The sequence below is a fragment of the Centropristis striata genome, chromosome 19 (assembly GCF_030273125.1).
Source record: "Centropristis striata isolate RG_2023a ecotype Rhode Island chromosome 19, C.striata_1.0, whole genome shotgun sequence".
Taxonomy (NCBI): domain Eukaryota; kingdom Metazoa; phylum Chordata; class Actinopteri; order Perciformes; family Serranidae; genus Centropristis; species Centropristis striata.
In genome coordinates, this window is record NC_081535.1 from 32,842,312 (window position 1) to 32,864,044 (window position 21,733).

At 35.8% G+C, this 21,733-nt stretch overlaps 1 protein-coding gene across 1 annotated transcript in view; it reads right to left on the reverse strand.

The window, feature by feature from the left end:
• Window positions 1-21,733, reverse strand: part of rasgrf2a (Ras protein-specific guanine nucleotide-releasing factor 2a) — a 54,701-nt gene that overhangs the window by 26,715 nt on the left and 6,253 nt on the right. The window contains exons 2-6 of the mRNA XM_059358515.1: window positions 6,681-6,787; window positions 3,584-3,731; window positions 3,197-3,286; window positions 548-801; window positions 14-93 (exon numbers count right to left, since the gene is read on the reverse strand). Of these exons, the coding sequence (XP_059214498.1) occupies window positions 14-93; window positions 548-801; window positions 3,197-3,286; window positions 3,584-3,731; window positions 6,681-6,787 (679 nt within the window). The remainder of the gene's footprint in view (window positions 1-13; window positions 94-547; window positions 802-3,196; window positions 3,287-3,583; window positions 3,732-6,680; window positions 6,788-21,733) is intronic.

Genomic DNA, 21,733 nt, shown 5'->3' on the forward strand with positions numbered 1-21,733 from the left:
CTGCAATACTCACCGAGAACGAGTGTGGGCCAGTTGGCGATCCGAGCTTTCAGACCCTGATGGAAGATCTCATGCAGAAACATGATGGTCTCACTGAAGAGGGAGAGGTTCTCATTAGAACTATAAACTAGAAGGTCAAATACAGTACAGGCCAAAAGTTTGGACACACCTTCTCATTCAATGCGTTTTTCTTTATTTTCATGACTATTTACATTGTAGATTCTCACTGAAGGCATCAAAACTATGAATGAACACATATGGAATTATGTACTTAACAAAAAAGTGTGAAATAACTGAAAACATGTCTTGTATTTTAGATTCCTCAAAGTAGCCACCCTTTGCTTACTAGAATATAAGACATGTTTTCAGTTATTTCACACTTTTTTGTTAAGTACATAATTCCACATGTGTTCATTAATAGTTTTGATGAATCTACAATGTAAATAGTCATGAAAATAAAGGAAAAACATTGAATGAGAAGGTGTGTCCAAACTTTTGGCCTGTACTGTATGTGTTGCAAAAAATACAAATCAAAAACAGAAGATACCTGTTGAGGAATACGGTGCTGACGTCGTCGTGGCTGATGGGAGGCTTCTTGGAGCTGGCGGCCATGCGGAGCGGCCGCAGGAAGCAGTTGACCAGGATGGAGAGCTGGTGGACGTATTCTGTCTCTGCTTCCACCATGTTGAAGACGATCTGGTTCCTCTTCCTCATGCTCTCAGCGTGAGGAGAGCAGATGTAGTCCTGGACGATGATCTTCCACTTCCTCCTGCACAACCAGCCACGCATGAAGCTCTGCACCTGCACACACACACACACACACAGAAATAAGTAACTTTAGATGCCCTGGTATTATACCTTATTGGCAGGATTTAAAGAAGAGTATGGAAAAAATTCTGAAAGTGCAACTCCCACTTACATTTGAAGTTTTATATTTGGGAAAAGAGAACCAGGAGATTACAAGGTCAGGAGAAAAATACATATTTCGAATAATGTTGGTGGCGGCTAAAAAGGCCATCACCAGAAAATGGCTAAAAACAGATGCACCAAAAATAGAGGATTGGGTAGAGGTAATGCTGGATATATATAGAATGGAGAAGCTGACTTTCTCAACTAGACTAAAAACAGATACTTTTATAATATACTGGAAAAACTGGGTTGATTTTGTGTCTCCATTGAGAGCAGACTTTGTACAGTAAGGGCACGGTGTATTGTAGATTATTGACCCCCTTGGTTCAGGCTACAAACTTGTTCATATGTTTATTTGATATGTTTACCCTCCAACAGGAGAAAAAGGGACGATGCAAGAGAGGTATGAAAATAAGGAGAGTAGTGGAAAAAGGTTACATTTTACTTCTACTGTAACTTTACTTGATAATTTGTGTCAAACTATGTCTCTGCTCCGTGGTGGAGAAGTATGCGAATATTCTACTACTGTTGGAAAATTGTACAGCACATGTAAAATGTCGATGGAATGTTGATATGTGGCATCAATAAAAAAGATAATAAAAAAAAAAAAAAGGAAATAAGTAACTTTAGTGCAGTAAAATGTTCCCTGTCAGTATGTTGCATTTTACTGCTGTAGATGTTTCAGGTTGTGCTCATTTTAACTAAGATTAATCTGCAGCAATGCATAATGTTCTAAAAGATCATCATCTGGCTGTTTTGAGAAAAAAAGTTTACAAGATTAAAGTGGCAAGTCTACGAGAAAAAAATGTGCAGATTTATGAGATTTAAAGTGGTGAATCTGAGAGAAAAAAAATAGCTTTTTTCCCACTTTTTTCTCGTAAATCTGCGACTTTTTTCGCACAGATTTTCCACTTTAAATCTCTTAAATCTGCGACTTTTTTTCTTGTAGATTTGCCACTTTAATCTAGTAAATTTGCAACTTTTTTCTCGAAATATTACCTGAAGTTACCAAATATAGTTCTTTGCCTGGTTCTGTGAGAACCACCTTTCTCTAAAAAATCAGACAAACAGCTCATCCTAGAGGGATTTTAAAGAGTTTATTTAGCGGTAGTGGAGTCCATAGCTGCAGAGACTCTGCACTTCTTTCTTTTCTTTTAATTTTTGCTGCTTTCGGACGCTTCTGAGCATCACACTTTGGGCACGGTGCTATGAAAACAGTGGACACAGCTTGGGAAAAATATGGAATAATGAGGCAAAAAGCCAAACAGACAAAGCTTGTTCAAAAAACTAAGTTATAACTCAGGTTCGCTTTTACTTTTGTTGAATCGGGGAGGAGGAGCCAAGTTTTCATGTCGCATTTACAAACAGTTAGCGTCAATTCCTGCACAGCATGTCTTTAAGAAGTAAGGGGTTTTCTTAACACATAAAGGAAAACTTCATCCTTCACTTCTTCATAAACATTCTCCCTTATTGATTAAATAACAACATGAGAAAATATGTGTTGGCAAATATCCTTCAACAGCCATAAATATACCCCAGCAGACTGTCCAGCTATAGTCTATGCATGGAAAACACCACAAATACAATGCTGTGAGGTGGTGAACTTTTGCAAGTTTGCAAAACAGATACAGAAAATCTTTCCTGCCACATGCCATCACACTGTACAATAACAAATAATAGTCTGGTTCATAACATACTGTCTATGCACTTTATGTGTTTTTTATGCACACTGTTCATTGCACCTTATTTGTTTCATAGCACCAACATTTTTATACTGTATATTCATATTTATTCTGCACTGGAATTCTATTCTACTACTTAATACATACTCCTTCTCTAGACACTTTATTTTGTATTGTATTTTATTGTATTTTTATATTTTATTGCTTGAAGTATGCCTAGGTTGTTCTTTTTTTATTTAATTGTGTTGTCATTGTCTCTGTGTGTAATGCTGCTGCTACACTGTAATTTCCCAGCTTGGGATAAATAAAGTCTGTCTGTCTGTCTGTCTGTCTGTCTGTCTATCTATCTATCTAATCTATCTAATTGTAATTCTCATAGAATCACGCTATATAACGGCATTGTGATCACAGTCATGATCGGGATGATTGAGATGAAAGACTCAAACAGGTTCATTTATGAAGAGAGGACAGAGAGCTGAGCTGCAGGAGGAGGGCTGGATTTTATAATTCCTTTGCCTTTTCCAGGAAAGTGCCTACCCAGGATTTAAATACTTTGGTATATTATGTACTTAGTTACATACCACCACCAGAGACCAACATTTTACCTTTTTGATCTTTTTAATGTCGGGGTCTTCCTCCTCTTGGTTGTTCTGGTAGGGCTGCAGCCTCTCCTTGGTTTTGTTCAGCACAACAATCTGACAGAACAACAACAGGCTGGTTGTGAGTAACCCGGCACACAGAGGGTGAAATATTCATGAAACCTCTTTGAAAACAACAAATGTCTCGTTGCATGATGAGGAAGTAATGGTCCTGGAGTCAGTGGAGCCCCGCTGAGCTCCAGAGACACAGACGCTCCAGACTCAAGTGTTTTCCCATCATGCCAGATGCATCTGCAAGCTTTGATCTGCATCTGAGTGCCTGTGGACAGGCGTGTGTGTGTGTGTGCGCTTATGTATGCATGCACACACAGATGTGGGTGCACTGATGCATACCTCAGCTTTGAGCCTCTCGATCTCAGTGTCCTGGTCCTCCAGCTGGGTGCGAAGCTGATTGGCTGCGATCTTCTCCGTCTCCATGATCTGGACCAGGTGGATGTACTTCTGCATCAGGATCTCACGCTCAATGATGATGTCAGAGTAACTGAATGTGGGAGACGGAGATGTTACTCAACATAAACAGAGTTTTATCCGAGAGGTTAGTCACAACCTGGACTTGTACTTTACTTTAGTATTTCGGTACTTTATACCAGTAGTTCTCAACCTTTTCGAGTCGCAACCCCCAATTTAACATGCATGTTGTCCATGACCCCCGCTCAATGAACACAATCTCACACGCACAGTTCAGATCACCCAAAAAAGAAACAAAATGACCAAAAAAGACACAAATTGACCACAAAATGATCAAAAAAAGACATAAAATGACCAAGATAAGACACAAAATGACTAAAAAAAGACACAAAATGACTAAAAAAAGACACAGAATGACCAAAAAAAGGAAACAAAATGACCAAAAAACACACAAATTGACCACAAAATGATCAAAAAAGACACAAAATGACCAAAAAAGGACACAAATTGATCAAAAAAGACACAAAATGACCAAAAAAAGACACTAAATGACCAAAAAAAGACACAAAAGGACCAAAAAAAGACACAAAATGACTAAAAAAAGACACAAAATGACTAAAAAAAGACACAGAATGACCAAAAAAAGGAAACAAAATGACCAAAAAAGACACAAATTGACCACAAAAAAAGACATTAAATGACCAAAAAGACTAAAACACATTAACACATGAACACTTTAACACAGTGGAGACAGAGCTGACTTCCAAAATGATTTGGCGACCCCCAGAAATCATCTCCCGACCCCAAGGTTGAGAATAGCTGCTTTATACTACTTTACTTTCTACTTTACTCAGGAAAATATTCGATACTCGATACCATTTTCGATACAACAAGGATAAAAACAAAGACCGCAAAATTGAACAGAAATATTTTTACTCACAAGAAAAATGCAACATGTAAAAATGAACAGAACCACAGGTTAAATATTTTATTATAAATAAATTATTATAAATCATTTATTAAAAGGACAAAAAAGATAGTTTTCTTTGTTTGTCCTCGCCATCTATGACTTTCTTTTTGATAATTGAAGTCTTTCTCTGAACACAAAGTCTGTTTTTATCTGGAGCATCCTCTCCAGAAACCGAACACCTCACCTCCTGCTTGCACAATAATATTTTTACTAACAAGAAAAATGCAACATGTAAAAATGAACAGAACCACAGGTTAAATATTTATAATAAAAAACAGTTGTGCAAAAAGAAACTGCAACTATGATAACAAGCTTCAGATACTCGATACTTTTGAAAATGAGTATCGTATCCGGATACGTTTTAGTATCGATACTTTTTTGAGTATCGTTTTTAACATTTTTTCCGGGTCCATCAGTGTGTATGTTCTCTGATATATGCTACTATGAAAACCATTTTTACAGAACATAATGCAGAAAATGATGCTTGGGATGATTTAGAAATGGTGTTATTTATATAGCTATTTTATTTTTATTTGTTCTTTATTTAAATGGTTTGCAATTAACTGGTATTGAACCACAGTACGGAAGTTTATAAAGCTATTTCATTTTTATTTATTCTTCATTTACTCAGTGTTAATGTAATACATTACTGTGTAGTGAAGTTTAATGTTATTTGAGCCTTTGGAGTATCTAAATTGGTGCAAAATCCACATAGAAAAGTTTTCCCCTCTAACATCTATAACAGTTTAAGTCTCAAATATCCTATATTGACTATTATTGACAAATTCAAAAAAAATACAAATGTCATCAATGCATAGCAAAAAATTTATATTTTTGACAACACTAGTTTATCTTGCATCACATTGATGATAAAAATAAAAAGACAAGAAAACAATATATTGTGCAGTCCTTTGCAGTATTATATTACCCATGTACTATACAACATATCTGAAATGAAAATACAATATAAAACACAATAAATGTAATATCAAAGCTAATATATAATGGCATAACACAGTGAAATGTATATTTTGCTGGTAATAACTCTTATACTTTTACTTAAGCATTGGAGTATCTCTGTCAAAAAGCACCAAGCTGACATTCTGTGTTTAAGGATTAAATAAAAAGGTTTATTGTGCTTCATATTCTCCTCTGAACGTTCAGATAAAAAACAGAAACACAGTAATGGAGGTCGAGTGGCGAGATCAAGTCTGTGATGTAACCAGAGCAGCGATACAGCACCAGTGTGACCTAAATGTGAACCGCTGCGAGCAGAACACACACACACACATACACACACACACACACACACACACACAGACACACACAGACACACAGACACACAGACACACACACACACAGACACACACACAAACACACACGTTTATGTGTCAAATGTGCATCAGCACAAAAACAAAGCAGAAAGAAGGAGAAAAGTTTCAGTTATTTAACGTAATAACTCATGAAAGCAAATTATATGAATACATTTAACACCATGTAGGGGACGAGAGTGATGGATCTTTTAATTTAGAAAAAATATCAATAACATAACAGAAAATTACTAGCACTAAAATGCTTTATGATTACTGATATCTGATTGTGTGAGATTATCAGATTGTTAATACTGAAGCAGCATGTTACTGATTTGTCAGTTTGTATGTAAGTCAATAGGAAAGTGATCCTACTTCTAACTTGATTTGTGACCTCAGCAAACATTCAACAATGAGTTTATGATCTCAGGAGACGGTTTAGGGCATGGCTCCAGATCTGTTCTGCACATGTACCAGTTGCAAAAAAACGATATAAACCAAGATGTCGAAGGCCAAAATGGCAACCTTAAGGCTTGAAATTGGTGACATCACAGTGACTGTGCCCATTATTATTATTATTATTATTATTATTATTCAGTCTGTGACAACACACAAGAGGCCACAAGCGAACCCTCTTAACAGTGGTGGAGTAGAAGTATAAAGAAGTATAATAATCAAGCAAAGGTACAAATACATCAAAGCTGCACTTAATTAACCACATTAGCACATCAGTGAGTCTCACCTGGCCTGCTGGATGTACTCCACCCACTCGTTACAGTCTGACTCTTCCTCCGTCCGCAGCTCCAAAGGTTTCTGTCCATCGTGGCCAAAAATCACCAGGAAGTAGTGCTGCAGCAGAGGAATCAGACAAACGTAATCAGAGGTGAAGTTTGGATTCAGAAAGCGACATATTTATATCTTATTCTATTTGTACATGTCTTTATTTACTTATGACTTGCATTTGTATTTTATATTGTATATTACAAATGTAACAAAGTAATTTCCCCCCAAACTTGAAAAAAAAGTAAAAGAAATGTTGTTATATTTTTAAATTATTCAAACAAAATGTATCAGGAGTGCTTCCATCAAGACAACATAATTGCAAAAATAGCAATATTACTACCATTTAAAATTCAACCAAAAATAATGTCTTTGCAATAACCAGATCCTGGTATTATATCATATAATATTAAATTCTGCTCCTCAGCGACACTGTGAAGCCATGACTGATTCTGCTGAGATGAACGGTCACGTGACAAATATTATTTAATATTTAAAAAATTTACATATGGAGAAGTATAAATAAACAAGAATATACTGATTTTATTAAAAGTAAAATAAAAGCACCTAAACTGTATCGATAAATGTGCTTTCTATAAACAATTTGCTTTTAATTTTTCTGTATTTGTTATATGATATTGTTTATATTTTAGTCACGAGCTATTTCTGAACAAAGAAGGTATTGTCATTGACTATTCCAGTATTAAAACCATCATAAAGCAGCCAGATTATACCTCTTTTAGTATTTTATTAAATAGTCAGACATTTTATAAACACTTTTATATATGAGATAAATAATGAGACAGATTTATTCTGCAGCTGTGTATTAGAGTTATAGGATGCTTCTAATGTCTTTTATGCATCATTTATTTAACTTTGAGAAAAGACACTTCCGGTATTCTCCTCCATCATTCTCATTTTACACTCAAAGGGGCTCATCAGGACACATAAACATGAACTTTAATAATATAATACGAGGTGTGGAGCCACAGCACTCTAACAGTCCAAACTGCTGAATGTATCAGTGCAGACATGTTGTCGTTAGGAGCTCTGTGAGGATCGAAGCTTCCTGCTGCACCAGTAATGTCTTCAGATGTTACAGGAACTGGATCCTGTGCACAAATCACTTTCTGCTGCCGTGTTGTTCAGCAGATGGCTCTGATTGTTAGTGTCTGATTATCACAGGTGGTTATCATACTAAACCATAGACTGTTTATAAATAATGGACGTAGTGGCCGTGACGTCACCCATTGGTTTGTGGCCTTTTTGAGGCATCGAGTTCAGCGTTACACTCGTCGCCATCTTGTTTCCGATACAGGAAGCATGACCATATTTGGACTGTGGAGGAGGAGAGGGATCTGATCACTGACTACAGCCTCTCTACACCTCAACCTGACTGAGAGAAGCCGCTGCTAATTCATGTTAGCATTAACTGGAGCATTAACTGGGATGTTAGTTTTGGCTAGCAAAAAACAAAACAAAAAATTAGCAGCGACTCCTTGGAGTGTCTGTTAGTCCAACCAAACGCTGAACAAGACATTTAATGAACAAAACGTTCAAATAAACTGTCATTAAGTGAAAATACAGTGAAAGGGTCAAAGTTATGAGACCAAATCGGTAAACGTCCTCTTTTCTATCTATATAACGTTATATATAACTTTATTGACTCGTTGCCGTGGATACGCATTGTTCTGCTTCTCTCCTGGTGACGGCTCGCCTTGTTAGTGACCTGTCAATCAAAGTTAGCCCCGCCCCAAATCATACGATTCTTTATCTTCTATTTTCTTCTAAATGGGGCCATTATTAGAACTATTGACATCAAATTGTCTTGAAGATCATTTTTAACTAGTGATTGAGACCATAGTGTCGTCCTTAAAAAAAATTTCTGAGGTAATAAATCAAGTGAGAAGTTTTCAAATTTTGCACTGAAATGAATGGGCAGAATTTTTCTGCTGCCAAACTTAGCGCCCCCTGCTGGAATTTTGGTGGATTGCAGGCTTAAGGCACTTCCTGGTTGGCCTCCATGCTCAGACACGGTAATTGCTGCCTGTACTAAACTGAAAAACCGATATATTATGACGATTATGTGATTTCAGGGTGATTCCTGACTGTTGGCTCCCCCTGTGCCTGATCAGGAGGTGCGAGCCTTCCTGCAGCTCTATGACAGGTTGAAAGTGCCCTGATGGCTCTGGGGTTATAACCCAGATGACCATGCCGTCGTCGCCGCCGCTCTGTCACAGCACATCAGCGTCAGACACGTTAGATCTGCTGCAGCATCACAGCACGGACACCAACGATCTGATGATATGACCTAATGTACATGAGCGGCTCTGACAGGTCTGTGCTTATTAAAACACAACGATATGGTTCACAAATTGTATAACCTAACTAACAAAGTAATATGCAAATGTGGTACTTTTTCTTTAATAATTTTGATAACTTCTATACAACATTTACTGTTTATTTGCCATCTAAAATACCAATAAACAGACAATTAAATAATAAATAAATATCTGCATCTTTATTTTGCACATATAGAAATTTTGTACTATTCATGTAATATTTTGGATAATCTGCATGCAGTATTCTGCATTTATGCAAACTTGGTACTTTTTCTTTAATATTTTGGATGACTTCTATGCAATATTTACTGTTTGTTTTCATATCTAAAATTCCTATAAACAGTCTTTAGAAAAAGAAATAATAAATGCAAGTTCTTGCATTAAAACAAACCACAAACTACCATGTGAGGAGAGCAGGATTTAATGTTTTACAGGATCAGGTTTGGTTCTGGTTCACAGTTTGGTTCTGGTGACATTTTAAGTGTGAATATTATGATGAAACTGATTTGGATTTTTCAGATTTGGTTACATTTGCTGACTCAACTCAACTTTATTTGTGAAGCACTTTAAAACAACCACAGCCGCAACAAAGTGCTGTACATAAACAAACAGAACAAGAGACAATAAAATAAATAAAACAGGAAATAAACACTAAAATAAATAGATTCATTGCTTTTTACAAGACAATTTAAAAAACAATAAATAAAAGCAAACCATAAAACACCAAAAACAAGAGCAGAGTCTCATGCGTGGTTAAAACCCAAGGAATAAAAATAGGTTTTAAGATTACTTTTAAAAATGTCACAGTTGGAAATATCAAAGTCGAACAATAATTTCTGTTTTTACAGTTTCTTGTTGTGATGAATGGTTTGATTTTGGTAATTTTAAAAGAAAATGATGTCTCTGACCAAAAGATGTTGGGTTCAGAAAATTAAAGCCAAATGTGTAATAATTATGACAAAGTAATCTATAACTTTCTATATGATGCAAAATTATGATGTTTGAATTTTTGATCAGCTGTGACTGTTACACTTCATGACTTCTTTAAAAGAAAAGAAAAAAGTAATTATTTATGGTCAATGTCTGCAGAGACGTCATTTTAATCATTCATCCGCCCGTTTTGTTTTTTGCCGCTTATCTGGTTCTTGGACATTTTAATTAGAGTGTACTGTACATAATTTAGACAGGACATGTATGGAAATGTAAATCCTCTGAACATGCAGATTTTTGTTCATGCATGAGTTGATTCCTGCAGTGACAAAACAAAACAACATCACATTTCTCTGATAGAAACAATGTTTCAATCGACCTTAACAAACCGCCCGGGACTAGACAGGTCTGGCACGCACTTAAATATCTTAAATATCTGGTTGTATATAGAGTAGGAGCAGTGGTGTGGGTTTTTATAAGCCGTAGGAAGGTATAAAGTTTAGTTGGTTGGGGTGAAAACATATAAATAGTTATATATAAGTTATATATATAATTAAAGTCCCAAATAAATGAAAAATATCCCAGTTTTAACCCTGTGTCCCTGTGTTAATTGTTCATTTATCTTTGATACATGTCAAACTAACAGGTAAAAAGTAATTTTCCATCAAAATCTCTGTCTTTTTTATTATATTTGTAAAACTTATTTTTGTTTTGATATTTGATTTGACTCCACCTAGGTTTTTTTTTTTTTGTGGGTTTTTTTATTTTTTATTTTATTGCTTTTATTTTTCTACTATCATTCTGCTCTTTCGTGTTGATTTTAAGCATGAATGAACATGTACATTCTTTATTTTTGTATGTGAACGGAAGAAAAAAAACCCAATAAAGAGAAGTTTGAAAAAAAAAAAAAAACTCTGTCTTTCCTCTACCTGTAAAACAATTTTTGAATGTTTGATGACTCATCCTGCAATCAGGGATGTTTACAAAAACTAAGCTAATCAAATGATATTAGGGGGGACAAGCTGCCACAGTGGTGACATAAAACCGAATTTCACCATTTGTGGGTCGTGAATATGTTAAGTTTAAACTGTACGCCCCTCAAATATTCTGTATCACTGAGAAATAAGTCACAGATAGAAGCTGAAGATGCTCTCACTTCCTTTTCGTGGAGACAAATAAAACAAAATAATAATAATAATAATAGCCTGTGAAATGCACCACTAACTGCACTGCCAAGCAAATAGCGTCTCAGTACTCAGTTATTTGCACATATTTAAATATATATGCGCATACATATGGTGCAAAATTAGCCCATTTCTATGCAAAGTAGCCTCATTGCAGAAACAGTCTAATTCACAAGTTACCAGCGTTCTCTGAGAGTTAGAGGTAACTAACATCTTCTTTTACAATCTTCTTTAAAACACCAACAGGGTGACAGACTGGGATCGTAAATCTAAAGTTTCTCTCTGTCACGTTTAAATTCCTGCCTAATGTTTTGAGGCATGTCTCTGCATGTCGGCAGTCAAAGATCTGCTGCTGCTTGGTCAGAAAATTGCATTTTTCTTTTTCTTTCTGCTGTTATTCCAAATACTAAGGAAACATTTATACTTTGCCACAGGGATAATTGTAATCACATGCAAAAAAGGAAGGCAAATTGCACTCGGATGCAAAACTTAAAGGAGTGTGTTTGAACTGTAATATCATTAGTGCAATATATTCTCAGAATCTGACCTTAAAACAGGTCAGATATCAGTTGATAGTCCCTTAAGTGTTTTGGTTTTATTGTTTTTTTATTGATTTAGCAACAGCAACTGACCTCAATCTACTTTGTAGTTGACATCTTTAGTTGTAATTCATACGATAAATCCTGCAAGAAATAACTTTATTTTACCAAAATCTATTATGTTGCTTCTTTTCTTCTGCAGAGCTGCTGCAGCACCACATATCTGTGACGTCTCACACAAGACACAATTGGAAATGAGCACAGACAGTTATGACTCCATTAATATATTAATAGAATTATTTTATCAGCAGAATCTAAAGAGACAAGTCAACTACTGAGATACTGTGACTGTGAGCGAAACAACGGGCCGGCACGTTATGTAATATGTGCTCCTAATAAAGTGCACACCGATGAGCACAAGCAGAACAAGCAGCTGCATTGATCTAAATATATGACATTTATTTGGAGTAAATATGATATAAATATACTTCTTCCAAGTGTTAATGGAAAGCCAGCATTAAACATTTTTTCTGCAATTAAAAGGCATTTTTCTGTGTTTTTTTTGTAGTTTTGCTGATTAAAAAGAAAACATGATTGATATTAGCATCTTGTTGCATATTTATTTCTACATGGTGTTCTAACATCTGACAGTATAGTTTACTCTGCGGCTGCCAGGGGGAGAAAGTAGGCCTGTATAGTAATGATGTAACGATAAGCGGGTGAGAGACACTTGCTAGCGTGTGCCGGCTACGGACCAGAGAGAGGCTTAAGGGCTTGTTAGTGTGTGTGTGTGTGTGTGTGTGTGTGTGTGTGTGTGTGTGTGTGTGTGTGTGTTGTTGGGGGGGTTTACATAACCATCAGGGCTTGTTCAGCTCCTCGCATTGCTAATGCGGCTTCCCCGGCCACAAGCCTGCTTTAAGCTGCAGGATAACAATGAGAGAGACAGAGAGACAGACAGACAGAGAGACAGACAGAGAGACAGACAGGAGGGACCTTTGTCCTGCACTCACTACATCCAGTCACAAAACTCATCAGCTCGTCTGTCTGTCTGCTGTGGACAAAATGCTAAAAACTTAAAGATAAAAACTAACTGAATATTTATACATATCACAGCCTTTGTTTCAGTGTTCAATTCTTCTGATAATGTTTGCCTGTTAAAATTAATTAAAGTTAATCAAAAGATTATATTTTTTCGTGGTCAAACTCTAGGCACAATATATACAAATTGTTATAGCTATTTTTTGTTTGTTTTTTCCAAGCATTCTGTATATCTCCTCTAAATGTCCCTTTTTATTTTATTTATTTATTTAGTATTATTATTATTTGTTTGGTTTTATGTGTATGTGTATGTATATATATATATATGTTTGTTTGTTTTTTCGTTTTTTATTATTGTTTATTTGGCTACTGTTCACCCCTCCTGTTTTTCTTTGAGGGGGAGAGAGTTGTATTTTCTCATTATCATTACTATTTATTGTTTTTTGCTTATTTTATGTGAATGTAACTCTCTGGTTCGGGGGGCGGGGGGTTGTTCTAAAAGGGGGGAAATGGGTGAATTGTACCTTTTCTGATTGAATATGTATTATGTCCTGACAACCCAATAAAGATATATATGAAGAGAAAAAAAAGATTATATTTTTTCACAAAGTTGTCTCTGTTGAGACAAGCACTCAGCCTTAGTGGTCTGGCTCTACCAGTGTCCACCAGCAGTTTACTTATTGTACAAAAAGAGCTATACGTATATATAATGCAGTTGTTTTTTTGTTATTTAGGCCTATTGTGCCTATTTGGCCCTTATTATTATCATTATTATTGAGTTGCATAAATCAAAAACTTGACCTCATTGTATTAAATTTTGTATGAAATGACCCACTGTGACCTCTCGGGACAAAGACAGAAAGAAAAGCCAGTCTGTCTCTGTGTTTAGTCGTCCTTTCCACTGACAGAGACAGACAGATGGGCTGACAGTACAGTTGCAGGTGGGCTACAAATAGCACAGGTAGCAGCAGTGTGTAACAGTGTGTGTGCACTTGTGTTGACTTGGTATTCAGACAGTGACTGCAGGCTAAAGGACCAGCGAGGAAGCTATTCTTAGTCGAGCACAGCAGCCTCCCAGAGCAGCACAAACACACAGCATCACAGCGCTGATCTGATATTCATTTTACTGTGATTTAACACTTTACATCCTGCAGAAACACTCAACCGTCCTCATACATTTCTAAAACTGTAAGTGGAAACTGTCAAACAAGGAAAATATGATCAGAAAACACTTCTTATCCATCCAGTTTTGGGTCTGTATTCGCTCTACTGTTTCTATTTGTTTCTCTCTCTACTGTTTCTTTCTCTCTCTCTCTCTGTCTCTCTCTCTTTGGTTAACTTGCAGTATTTGCATTGTGCTTTAGTACTTTCGCCATTTCAGCTATCAACCCTCGCCGCCATGGCAACACATCAGTCAGCTGGTGCGGGGTGACAGCCTACAGTGGGCAGCAGCAGCATTAGCATAAAGCTAACACTGTGGGCAGGAGGGGGAAAAATGTTTTACAACAGATTCCACGTCGACCGACCCTTCAAAATAAAAGAATCAATTCAATTTACTTTGAATCAATAAACTTCAACCCGGGCTGATGGAACTGAGGATCTGGATGCTTTTACTTAAAGCTGCTCTAATCAATATTTTTAACAATTTTCGCCTGAGTTCTATGAAGCGTTTTATTGTCTTTCAGGTCATTGTTTTGTTTTGACGACCCACAAATTACTTACTGTTTTAGTTTAAAGTAGTAATCTTCAACATTTTAATTGGAATAAACAACCATTTCTTTATTTTATCACTCACTGATGTAGGAATACAGAAACTTAGCCTAAAACCCACCGATTTAAGATCTTAAATTTGCAGTTTTACAAACTGGTTTGTGTCCACATTCAAGTCAGGCTAAATAATTTGGGAAATATATCTGATAGGGATTATTTTTGACTAATGGGATACGATTCAAGGATTGGAGAGAAATATATTTTTTGCCTCATTATTCTCATTTTCATGATAAAATATATTAAAATGATCATGCAGCATCACAATACTTAACTCGGGATGGTATTTTGACAGACATTTTCCCTTTAAAAAGCTACACAATGCAAGATTTCCTGATTATAAAACAATGCAGACTCATCCAAGTATAATCCCTCTCACTCTTCATTTATGAGCTACTAGAAGTGTGTGGTGGTGTCTGCAGAGACTCTGCCTCTCTGTCTGGTTTTCTCTTGTCATTTCAATTTGCTGTGTTCAGGATGATTCTGAGTGTCACCCTTTGGGTATAAAGGTACGAAAATATCAGACACAGCAGCAAAAAAATGCAGATATAGCGAAGTGGAGAGAGCTTGTTCCTAAAACCAGAATGAATCTGGGGTTTACTTTACGTTTGTTGAGCCAGGGACGAGCGAGTAAGTTGTTTGTGTTAACAAACAATGATACTAGATAATTCCTGCATAGTATACCTTTAATATTCCACCTTCTGTGAGTTGGATATTGCACAAGTCCATTGTTCGATTTCCATAAAATTCGGAATAATGGTTAAGCCCCACTGGGAAGAAAGATCCAATAACATACCTGCAATTGCCACTTATCGCCATATTTGCTACTAAAATCGACAAGATCTTCTTGAGACTGCAACTTTTATCTCACTATGAAGTTGATTTATTGATTGATTTTCAAGATTTTTTTAATGTACTTGTTGCAGCTCTCTTTAGATAAAAATGCAAACTTAATAAATTTAATGTAAGAGACGAAAACAGAGAAGAGACACTAAAGAGACACACACTTACTCCAAAAATAGTGAAAAGAGATAATATTGGACTGAAAATTTGACTAGTGGTTAAAAACACAACTGATAATAAATGCTAATGTTGCTCAGTGTCTGCTGGAGATGGAGATAAGAAACTGTTTGATGATACATTCACCACACCAACTTTAGGAGGTGATGAAGCGAAGATGTTGTGTTTCCAGCTTGTTTCTGCTGCAGGACATTTAAACTGTGAAATGTTCCCGCAGTCACATGATAAAACAAATGTTTGAATGGGATGTAATCTTCAAATTGATCATAGAATATTTCCTGTAAACCTAAACTGTGCATGTTGAAGTTCATGCACAGCCAAGATTTGCGCACAATTAGTACACTGCAAAAAAGCCAACTTGTATTTTTTGGCCTAAAACAGTGATTTAATTTGTTAAAACTTGGAAATATAAATTATTGACATTTAGGGCAATAATGTAAGTTAGCACAACAAAGGAAGCCAGTTGTCTGCTCAAAAACAAGTTTGTGAGTTGTTGTTACTTATATCTTTAAGTTGGGGTTCAAAACAAGGGACAATAGTTCTGATAACTCTTATTTCTTTGTTGTGAAATTTGGTCATTAGCGAAAGCTAGCAGCTAACTGATGCTAGCAGCGCTGCTTGTTACAGCTACAAGAGTAGCCATTAGCGTGTCAATGCTAACTCAAAATTGTGGTCACAACATTAGCTGACATTTCATAGCGGCTTCACAATCGTGCCAGAGAAATTCAGAGTTCAGTAAACTCAAAAACAAAACTTAAAATATTTATTTTAATTGTCCAACTTAAAATTTTATCGAAGTTTGTTGCCTTGAAATTTTGACTTCACCCAACTTTTCTTTTTTTGCAGTGTGCTCTTTTTAAGCTACAAATCAGGAAGTTATCAATCTTTACAAACAACAAACTCAGCATGTAAATGCACAAAAACAAATGCAGTCATCTGAAGAGTTCCCTGAGCTTTAAGCCGGCTTACTATGTTTCAGTTCATTAGGCAGGAAATCACAGCATCGGATTGTTTTGTCACTCACTGTTGTTCACATTTAACGGCCTGTTGAACTCATCTGATCCAACTACAACACTGTGTTCAGTGGGTAAACACGAGCTACCCAGAACAACACAGAAACTAACGGAAAGTTAGAACATCTACACACGCATTTATACTTTTATTTTATCTAAGTTATTAATTGTGTTGTGCACCATTATAGTGCTCAGCCCACATAGACTAATAATACAACACACAGCTGCAGAGGTGAAACACTTGTCAGACACGAACTATATTCATCCAACATATATTAATATCACACTGTGAACAGAGAATTGTCTCCTCTCTGGAGCTCTACAAATAAAATCTGCCATAAAAAGTCCAAGTCTCAAGTCCAACAATGATAAAGCTTAAACTGCCGCAAAAGAAGCTCCTGAAGTCCGTAAAAATATGTTATATCTTGTACGCGATAATAATTTCTGTGTGCAAATTATCTTGAGCAATGCTTACTTTACTTTTAATACTTTAAATACATTTTGCTGGTAATGTTTATGTACGTTTACTTGAGTAAACAATCTGAGTATTTCTTCCTCCGCTACACTGTAACAGATTGCTGTAAGAAAACAGCCAAATTGTGACAGTAACATACTGTTTTTCCATTAAAAAGGTAATATACTGGGCAATAATTGTAGGTAGCTTGCTATTTCCCATCAAATATATGATATATATAAATATATATATATATATATATATGGTAACTTCAGGTAATATTTCGAGAAAAAAGTTGCAAATTTACTAGATTAAAGTGGCAAATCTACAAGAAAAAAAGTTGCAGATTTAAGAGATTTAAAGTGGGGAAAAAGCAACTTTTTTTCTCCCAGATTCACCACTTTAAATCTCATAAATCTAGGCATTTTTTTCTCAAAATATTATTTTCGTATGTTTTTAAAAAAAAAATGTTTTACACATTCTGGCTGTATGTAATATCCTCCAATATTCTCTAGGGTTGAAATTTGGAATTTGCAAGTATTTCAATGAGTGTCCTATTAAGGGTTAAAGTGGTGAATCTGGGAGAAAAAAAGTTGCTTTTTTCCCACTTTTTTCTAGTAAATTTGCTACTTTTTTCTCCAAATATTACCTAAAGTTACCAAATATAGTTCTTTGCTTGATAAAGGGTTAAGTGTTTTCTTTTGTACCATAAAGATATATATATATATATATAATTTTTTTCTTTTGTACCTTCATTTATATGGTGACATGTTTTATATGCTGTTCCATTTAGTCATATTTCCACATATCTATCTATCTTGCATATAACACCTTATTCCTCAACTGGACATAGTCACACATGTATCCTTACATTTTTAAGTAAGGATACATGTCTCACAGAAGGTGCAATATTAAGCAATAAGTATTAGGTAATGGTTACACTTCACTGTTAGAGGTCAGTTTCATCACCATTTGCATTCATAACGAACAAACCCTGTCACTCACAGTTAAAGAGTAAACGTGTGCTGAGGTTTAAGGTTGAAATAAAACGATCAGAGCAACTTTAAGAGGCTGAGCTGTTCACTTGTGCTGCAGAAGACATTTAGCAGGTTGAGATCAATGAACTGATCACAGTCACGTTATAATGAACAGGGATTTTATGAGCAGCCACAGATACAGCAGGCTGAATAATTCATGGTGTGTTTGTGAAGAGAGTGGACATCAAATGAGCTCAGTTATCAATCGTACAGGAGAGCTTTGATGCTCTCTGATGTTTTATTTCACTTTAATGTTGCTCCATTAGAAACCTGATTCAGTTTAACCCTGCAGAGACTTTCAGCAGCACTAGATCAAACCGGACTGACCGGGTCCAGATGTTAGACAAGCTTCTTCTGACACAAAGTAACAAGATTCCCCACCAAGATAGCTGCATCTCTTCATGCTACATTAATGGGTTATGAATTGTATTCTTATTTCCCTTAATTGATTAAAATAAATACATAATTGTGGGAAAAATAACTGCATAACTCCATTGTCACTGCTGCTATTTTAAATTTACAAATTGTTTAAACTTTTCTGCATAAATCTGCATCTTTTTTGATACTGGATGAATTGAATTTTGACATTGAATTGGACAGCAAGTCACGCTCTCATTCACTCCTACGGGCAATTTAGAGTCACCAATCAAACATATGTGCATGTTTTTGGACTGTGAGAGGAAGCCAGAGTAATTTTTGTAAATGTATTTTTGCTCGAGAAAATAACAACAAAAAGAGGTTGCTGATCGGACAACTTTGGCCATCCTGAAATAGATTCAACTGGGCAAATTGTTCTTTCATGTCAGAGGAAACAGCTGATCAGTTATGTGAATGAAATGTTTAATATTTCGGAACTTATTCAGAAAAAGTTATTCCATCTCCTAATCAACGCATTTTTTAAAAACCACAAAAGCAAGTATAAACCTTTTATGTTTTTGTGGTGTTTCCATCAAGCTTTTCTTATGAAATTAGTTGATGGAAATACAACTATTTTCAGAAACACACTCATACTAGATAAACAGTTGTGATTGACCAAACCTGAGAGAACATGAGTGCTCAGATTTCTCTGCATGGTTCCCAGACGAGACGTTCCTCTCACACTCAAATGTACTTTGTGTAAAAATGCCAAACTAGAATAAATAAAGATGGTGAACTTGGGTTAAAAGTTTAGCTACGTTCCAAATACTTTTTACTTGAAGTACGTACTGTAGCTGCCCTTAAAAAAAGTACATCCTGTTGCATGAGTCTGCATATGCCAGCTTACACTTTCCTCTTCAGACACCTCTGTGTTGAACTTTTCTAACATTACCCCGCCCTCATCTGCATCTTATAACATCTTATTGACTTCTGTGTTGGCAGCAGCTCGCCTGGACTGTCCACTCTGGTGTCCCTCTGGCTCTCTCAGCAGTCAGGAGTCAACAGGAGCAGGCAGACAGACTTTCCCCCCCGCAGACCTAATGCCAAGCTGTCACACTGCAGATTAACTCTCCTCTTTCACTGTCTTTAGCTTTAGCACAAACACTACGAGACAGAGAGAGAGAGAGAGAGAGAGAGAAGAGAGAGAGAGAGAGAGAGACAGTTTGGTAGTAAAGAAGAGATGATCTCCAAACAGTATCTGAATCAAACAGAAACATCTGCGTTCCCGTTTCTGTCTGTATTCTACTTTATCTTAATCATTTCAAAGAAGTATTAGATCTGCAAAACCAGAGTTTATCCTCCTCCCCCCCAACAAAATAACTACTGTCCTGATGACAGTATTCCAAGATATGCATGTAATAAAGCAGAAAATATATTGCCATAACTGTTGACCATTAAAGTTTTAGTCATTCACCAATGGAAACTAGTTTTGGTGCCTCCAGATTCTCAAATGTGATCATTTGCAGTTTTTCTCTCTGTGTTTGGTGTTTCTGTTCGGCAGTTTTCATTATTTTGTGACATATGATAGTTCAAATAATTCATCTTTGAGTCAACAATTTTAAATTTGGGGGGCGTTCATATGTCGGGAACTCATTTTTTCGGATTATTTCCAACACCACATGAATGCAGCACAAACACCTTGTCTCGCAATGTTAACAAAACTGAAAATGTAATTTGTGTATTCAAAATGTAAAGGGTTCTTCCCCGGTCCATGCAGCACCCTTACACCAAGTTTTATGAAAAATCAAGTGAATAGTTTTTCTAAAATCCTGCAAAGAAACTGACAAAGCCAACTTAAAACATGTCATGATGTCTTGTCGGGAAGGGGCATGAATAACTCTCAAAGTTAGGCTACATTTTAGCAAAGGAAAAACGGACAGCCATTTTCAAAAGGTGACCTTAAGGTCTGACCTCTGACCTCAAGATATTTTAATGAAAATAGGTTCTATGGGTACCCATCAAGGTTATTATAGTTAACGAAAACTAACAAAATAACGAAAACTAGAATTGAAAAAACATTTTCGTTAACTGAAATAAAAATAAAAACGAGAGTTTTTAAAAAAACGACAACTAACTGAAACTGTATCGTGTGGTTACAAAACTAACTTAAATTATAGTGAAGATGTCCTTAGTTTTCGTTTTTGTCAACTTTTTTCATTCATAATTCAGTGTTTCTATTTGAACATGCAACACATGGTGAATATGTTTACTGAGACTGGGATGTCTACACTAGAACCAAAATTCAAAACACCCAGAACTGTAAGAGTTAATAACCTTATTGGGGCTGAGATGGATAAACCAAAGGAAATAAACATAAAACATTTATCATGACCTCTTTGAATCACGCAAAAAAACCTCAAACTAACATTAAAACTAATACAAATTAAACTAAAACTCAGCATTTTCAAAAACTAAAAACTAAACTAAAACTAACTGAATTTGAAAACAAGAATTCACAACAAAATTAAAACTAAAACTAATGAAAAACCCAAAACTATTATAACCTTGGTACCCATAAGCCTCCTCTTAACAGACATGCCCACTTTATGATGATCCAGTTTACTGTTGCAAGAACCATGCATGTTTTGCATGTAGTAAAATATGTTTTTTTGTACTGTAATGTGAATATTTCTGCATACTGGGGTCCCTTATCAGTCTGTGTGCTGCATAAATCAGGTATGACTGGAAAGCAGAGACTCATATGGTTTCAATGAGCCCAATTTTCTTCAAGTGTGATGATGTTAGTCAGTGAAACTTATAATATATATTATATAAAATGATCTGCTGTGACCTCTGGGATAATCACAGCCTCATGAAACTTTACAACCACAAACTAGAGACCTGGAGCATTCAGAGGATGGATGGCTGAGACACTATATAGACAATAATGGGTTTTTCAGCAGGCAACCAAACACACAGGTTGGTTTTACATTGTTCCATAAGAACAAACACTATCAGTATGCACCGTCAACTTTCCTGGTTAATGGTAGAGTACAGGTTGGCGTGCAATACAACAACATTTTTTTTAGAAACACTGTCTATTCTTTTCAACCTGTTTTCTTATATAACCAAATTGTCAGATGTGATCAGGTTCATTCTTATGTGACCAGGTCAGCTAATGGTGGTCAGATGATGTCACCATGTGCAAAATCAAATGCCTTAAAGAGAACAGTTATTTATCGTGCTATCAGTTATTGGAATAATTGCCCACTGAATATACGTGAACTGAATAGTAAAGTATCTTTTAATTATTACTTGAGAATCCACTATTTAA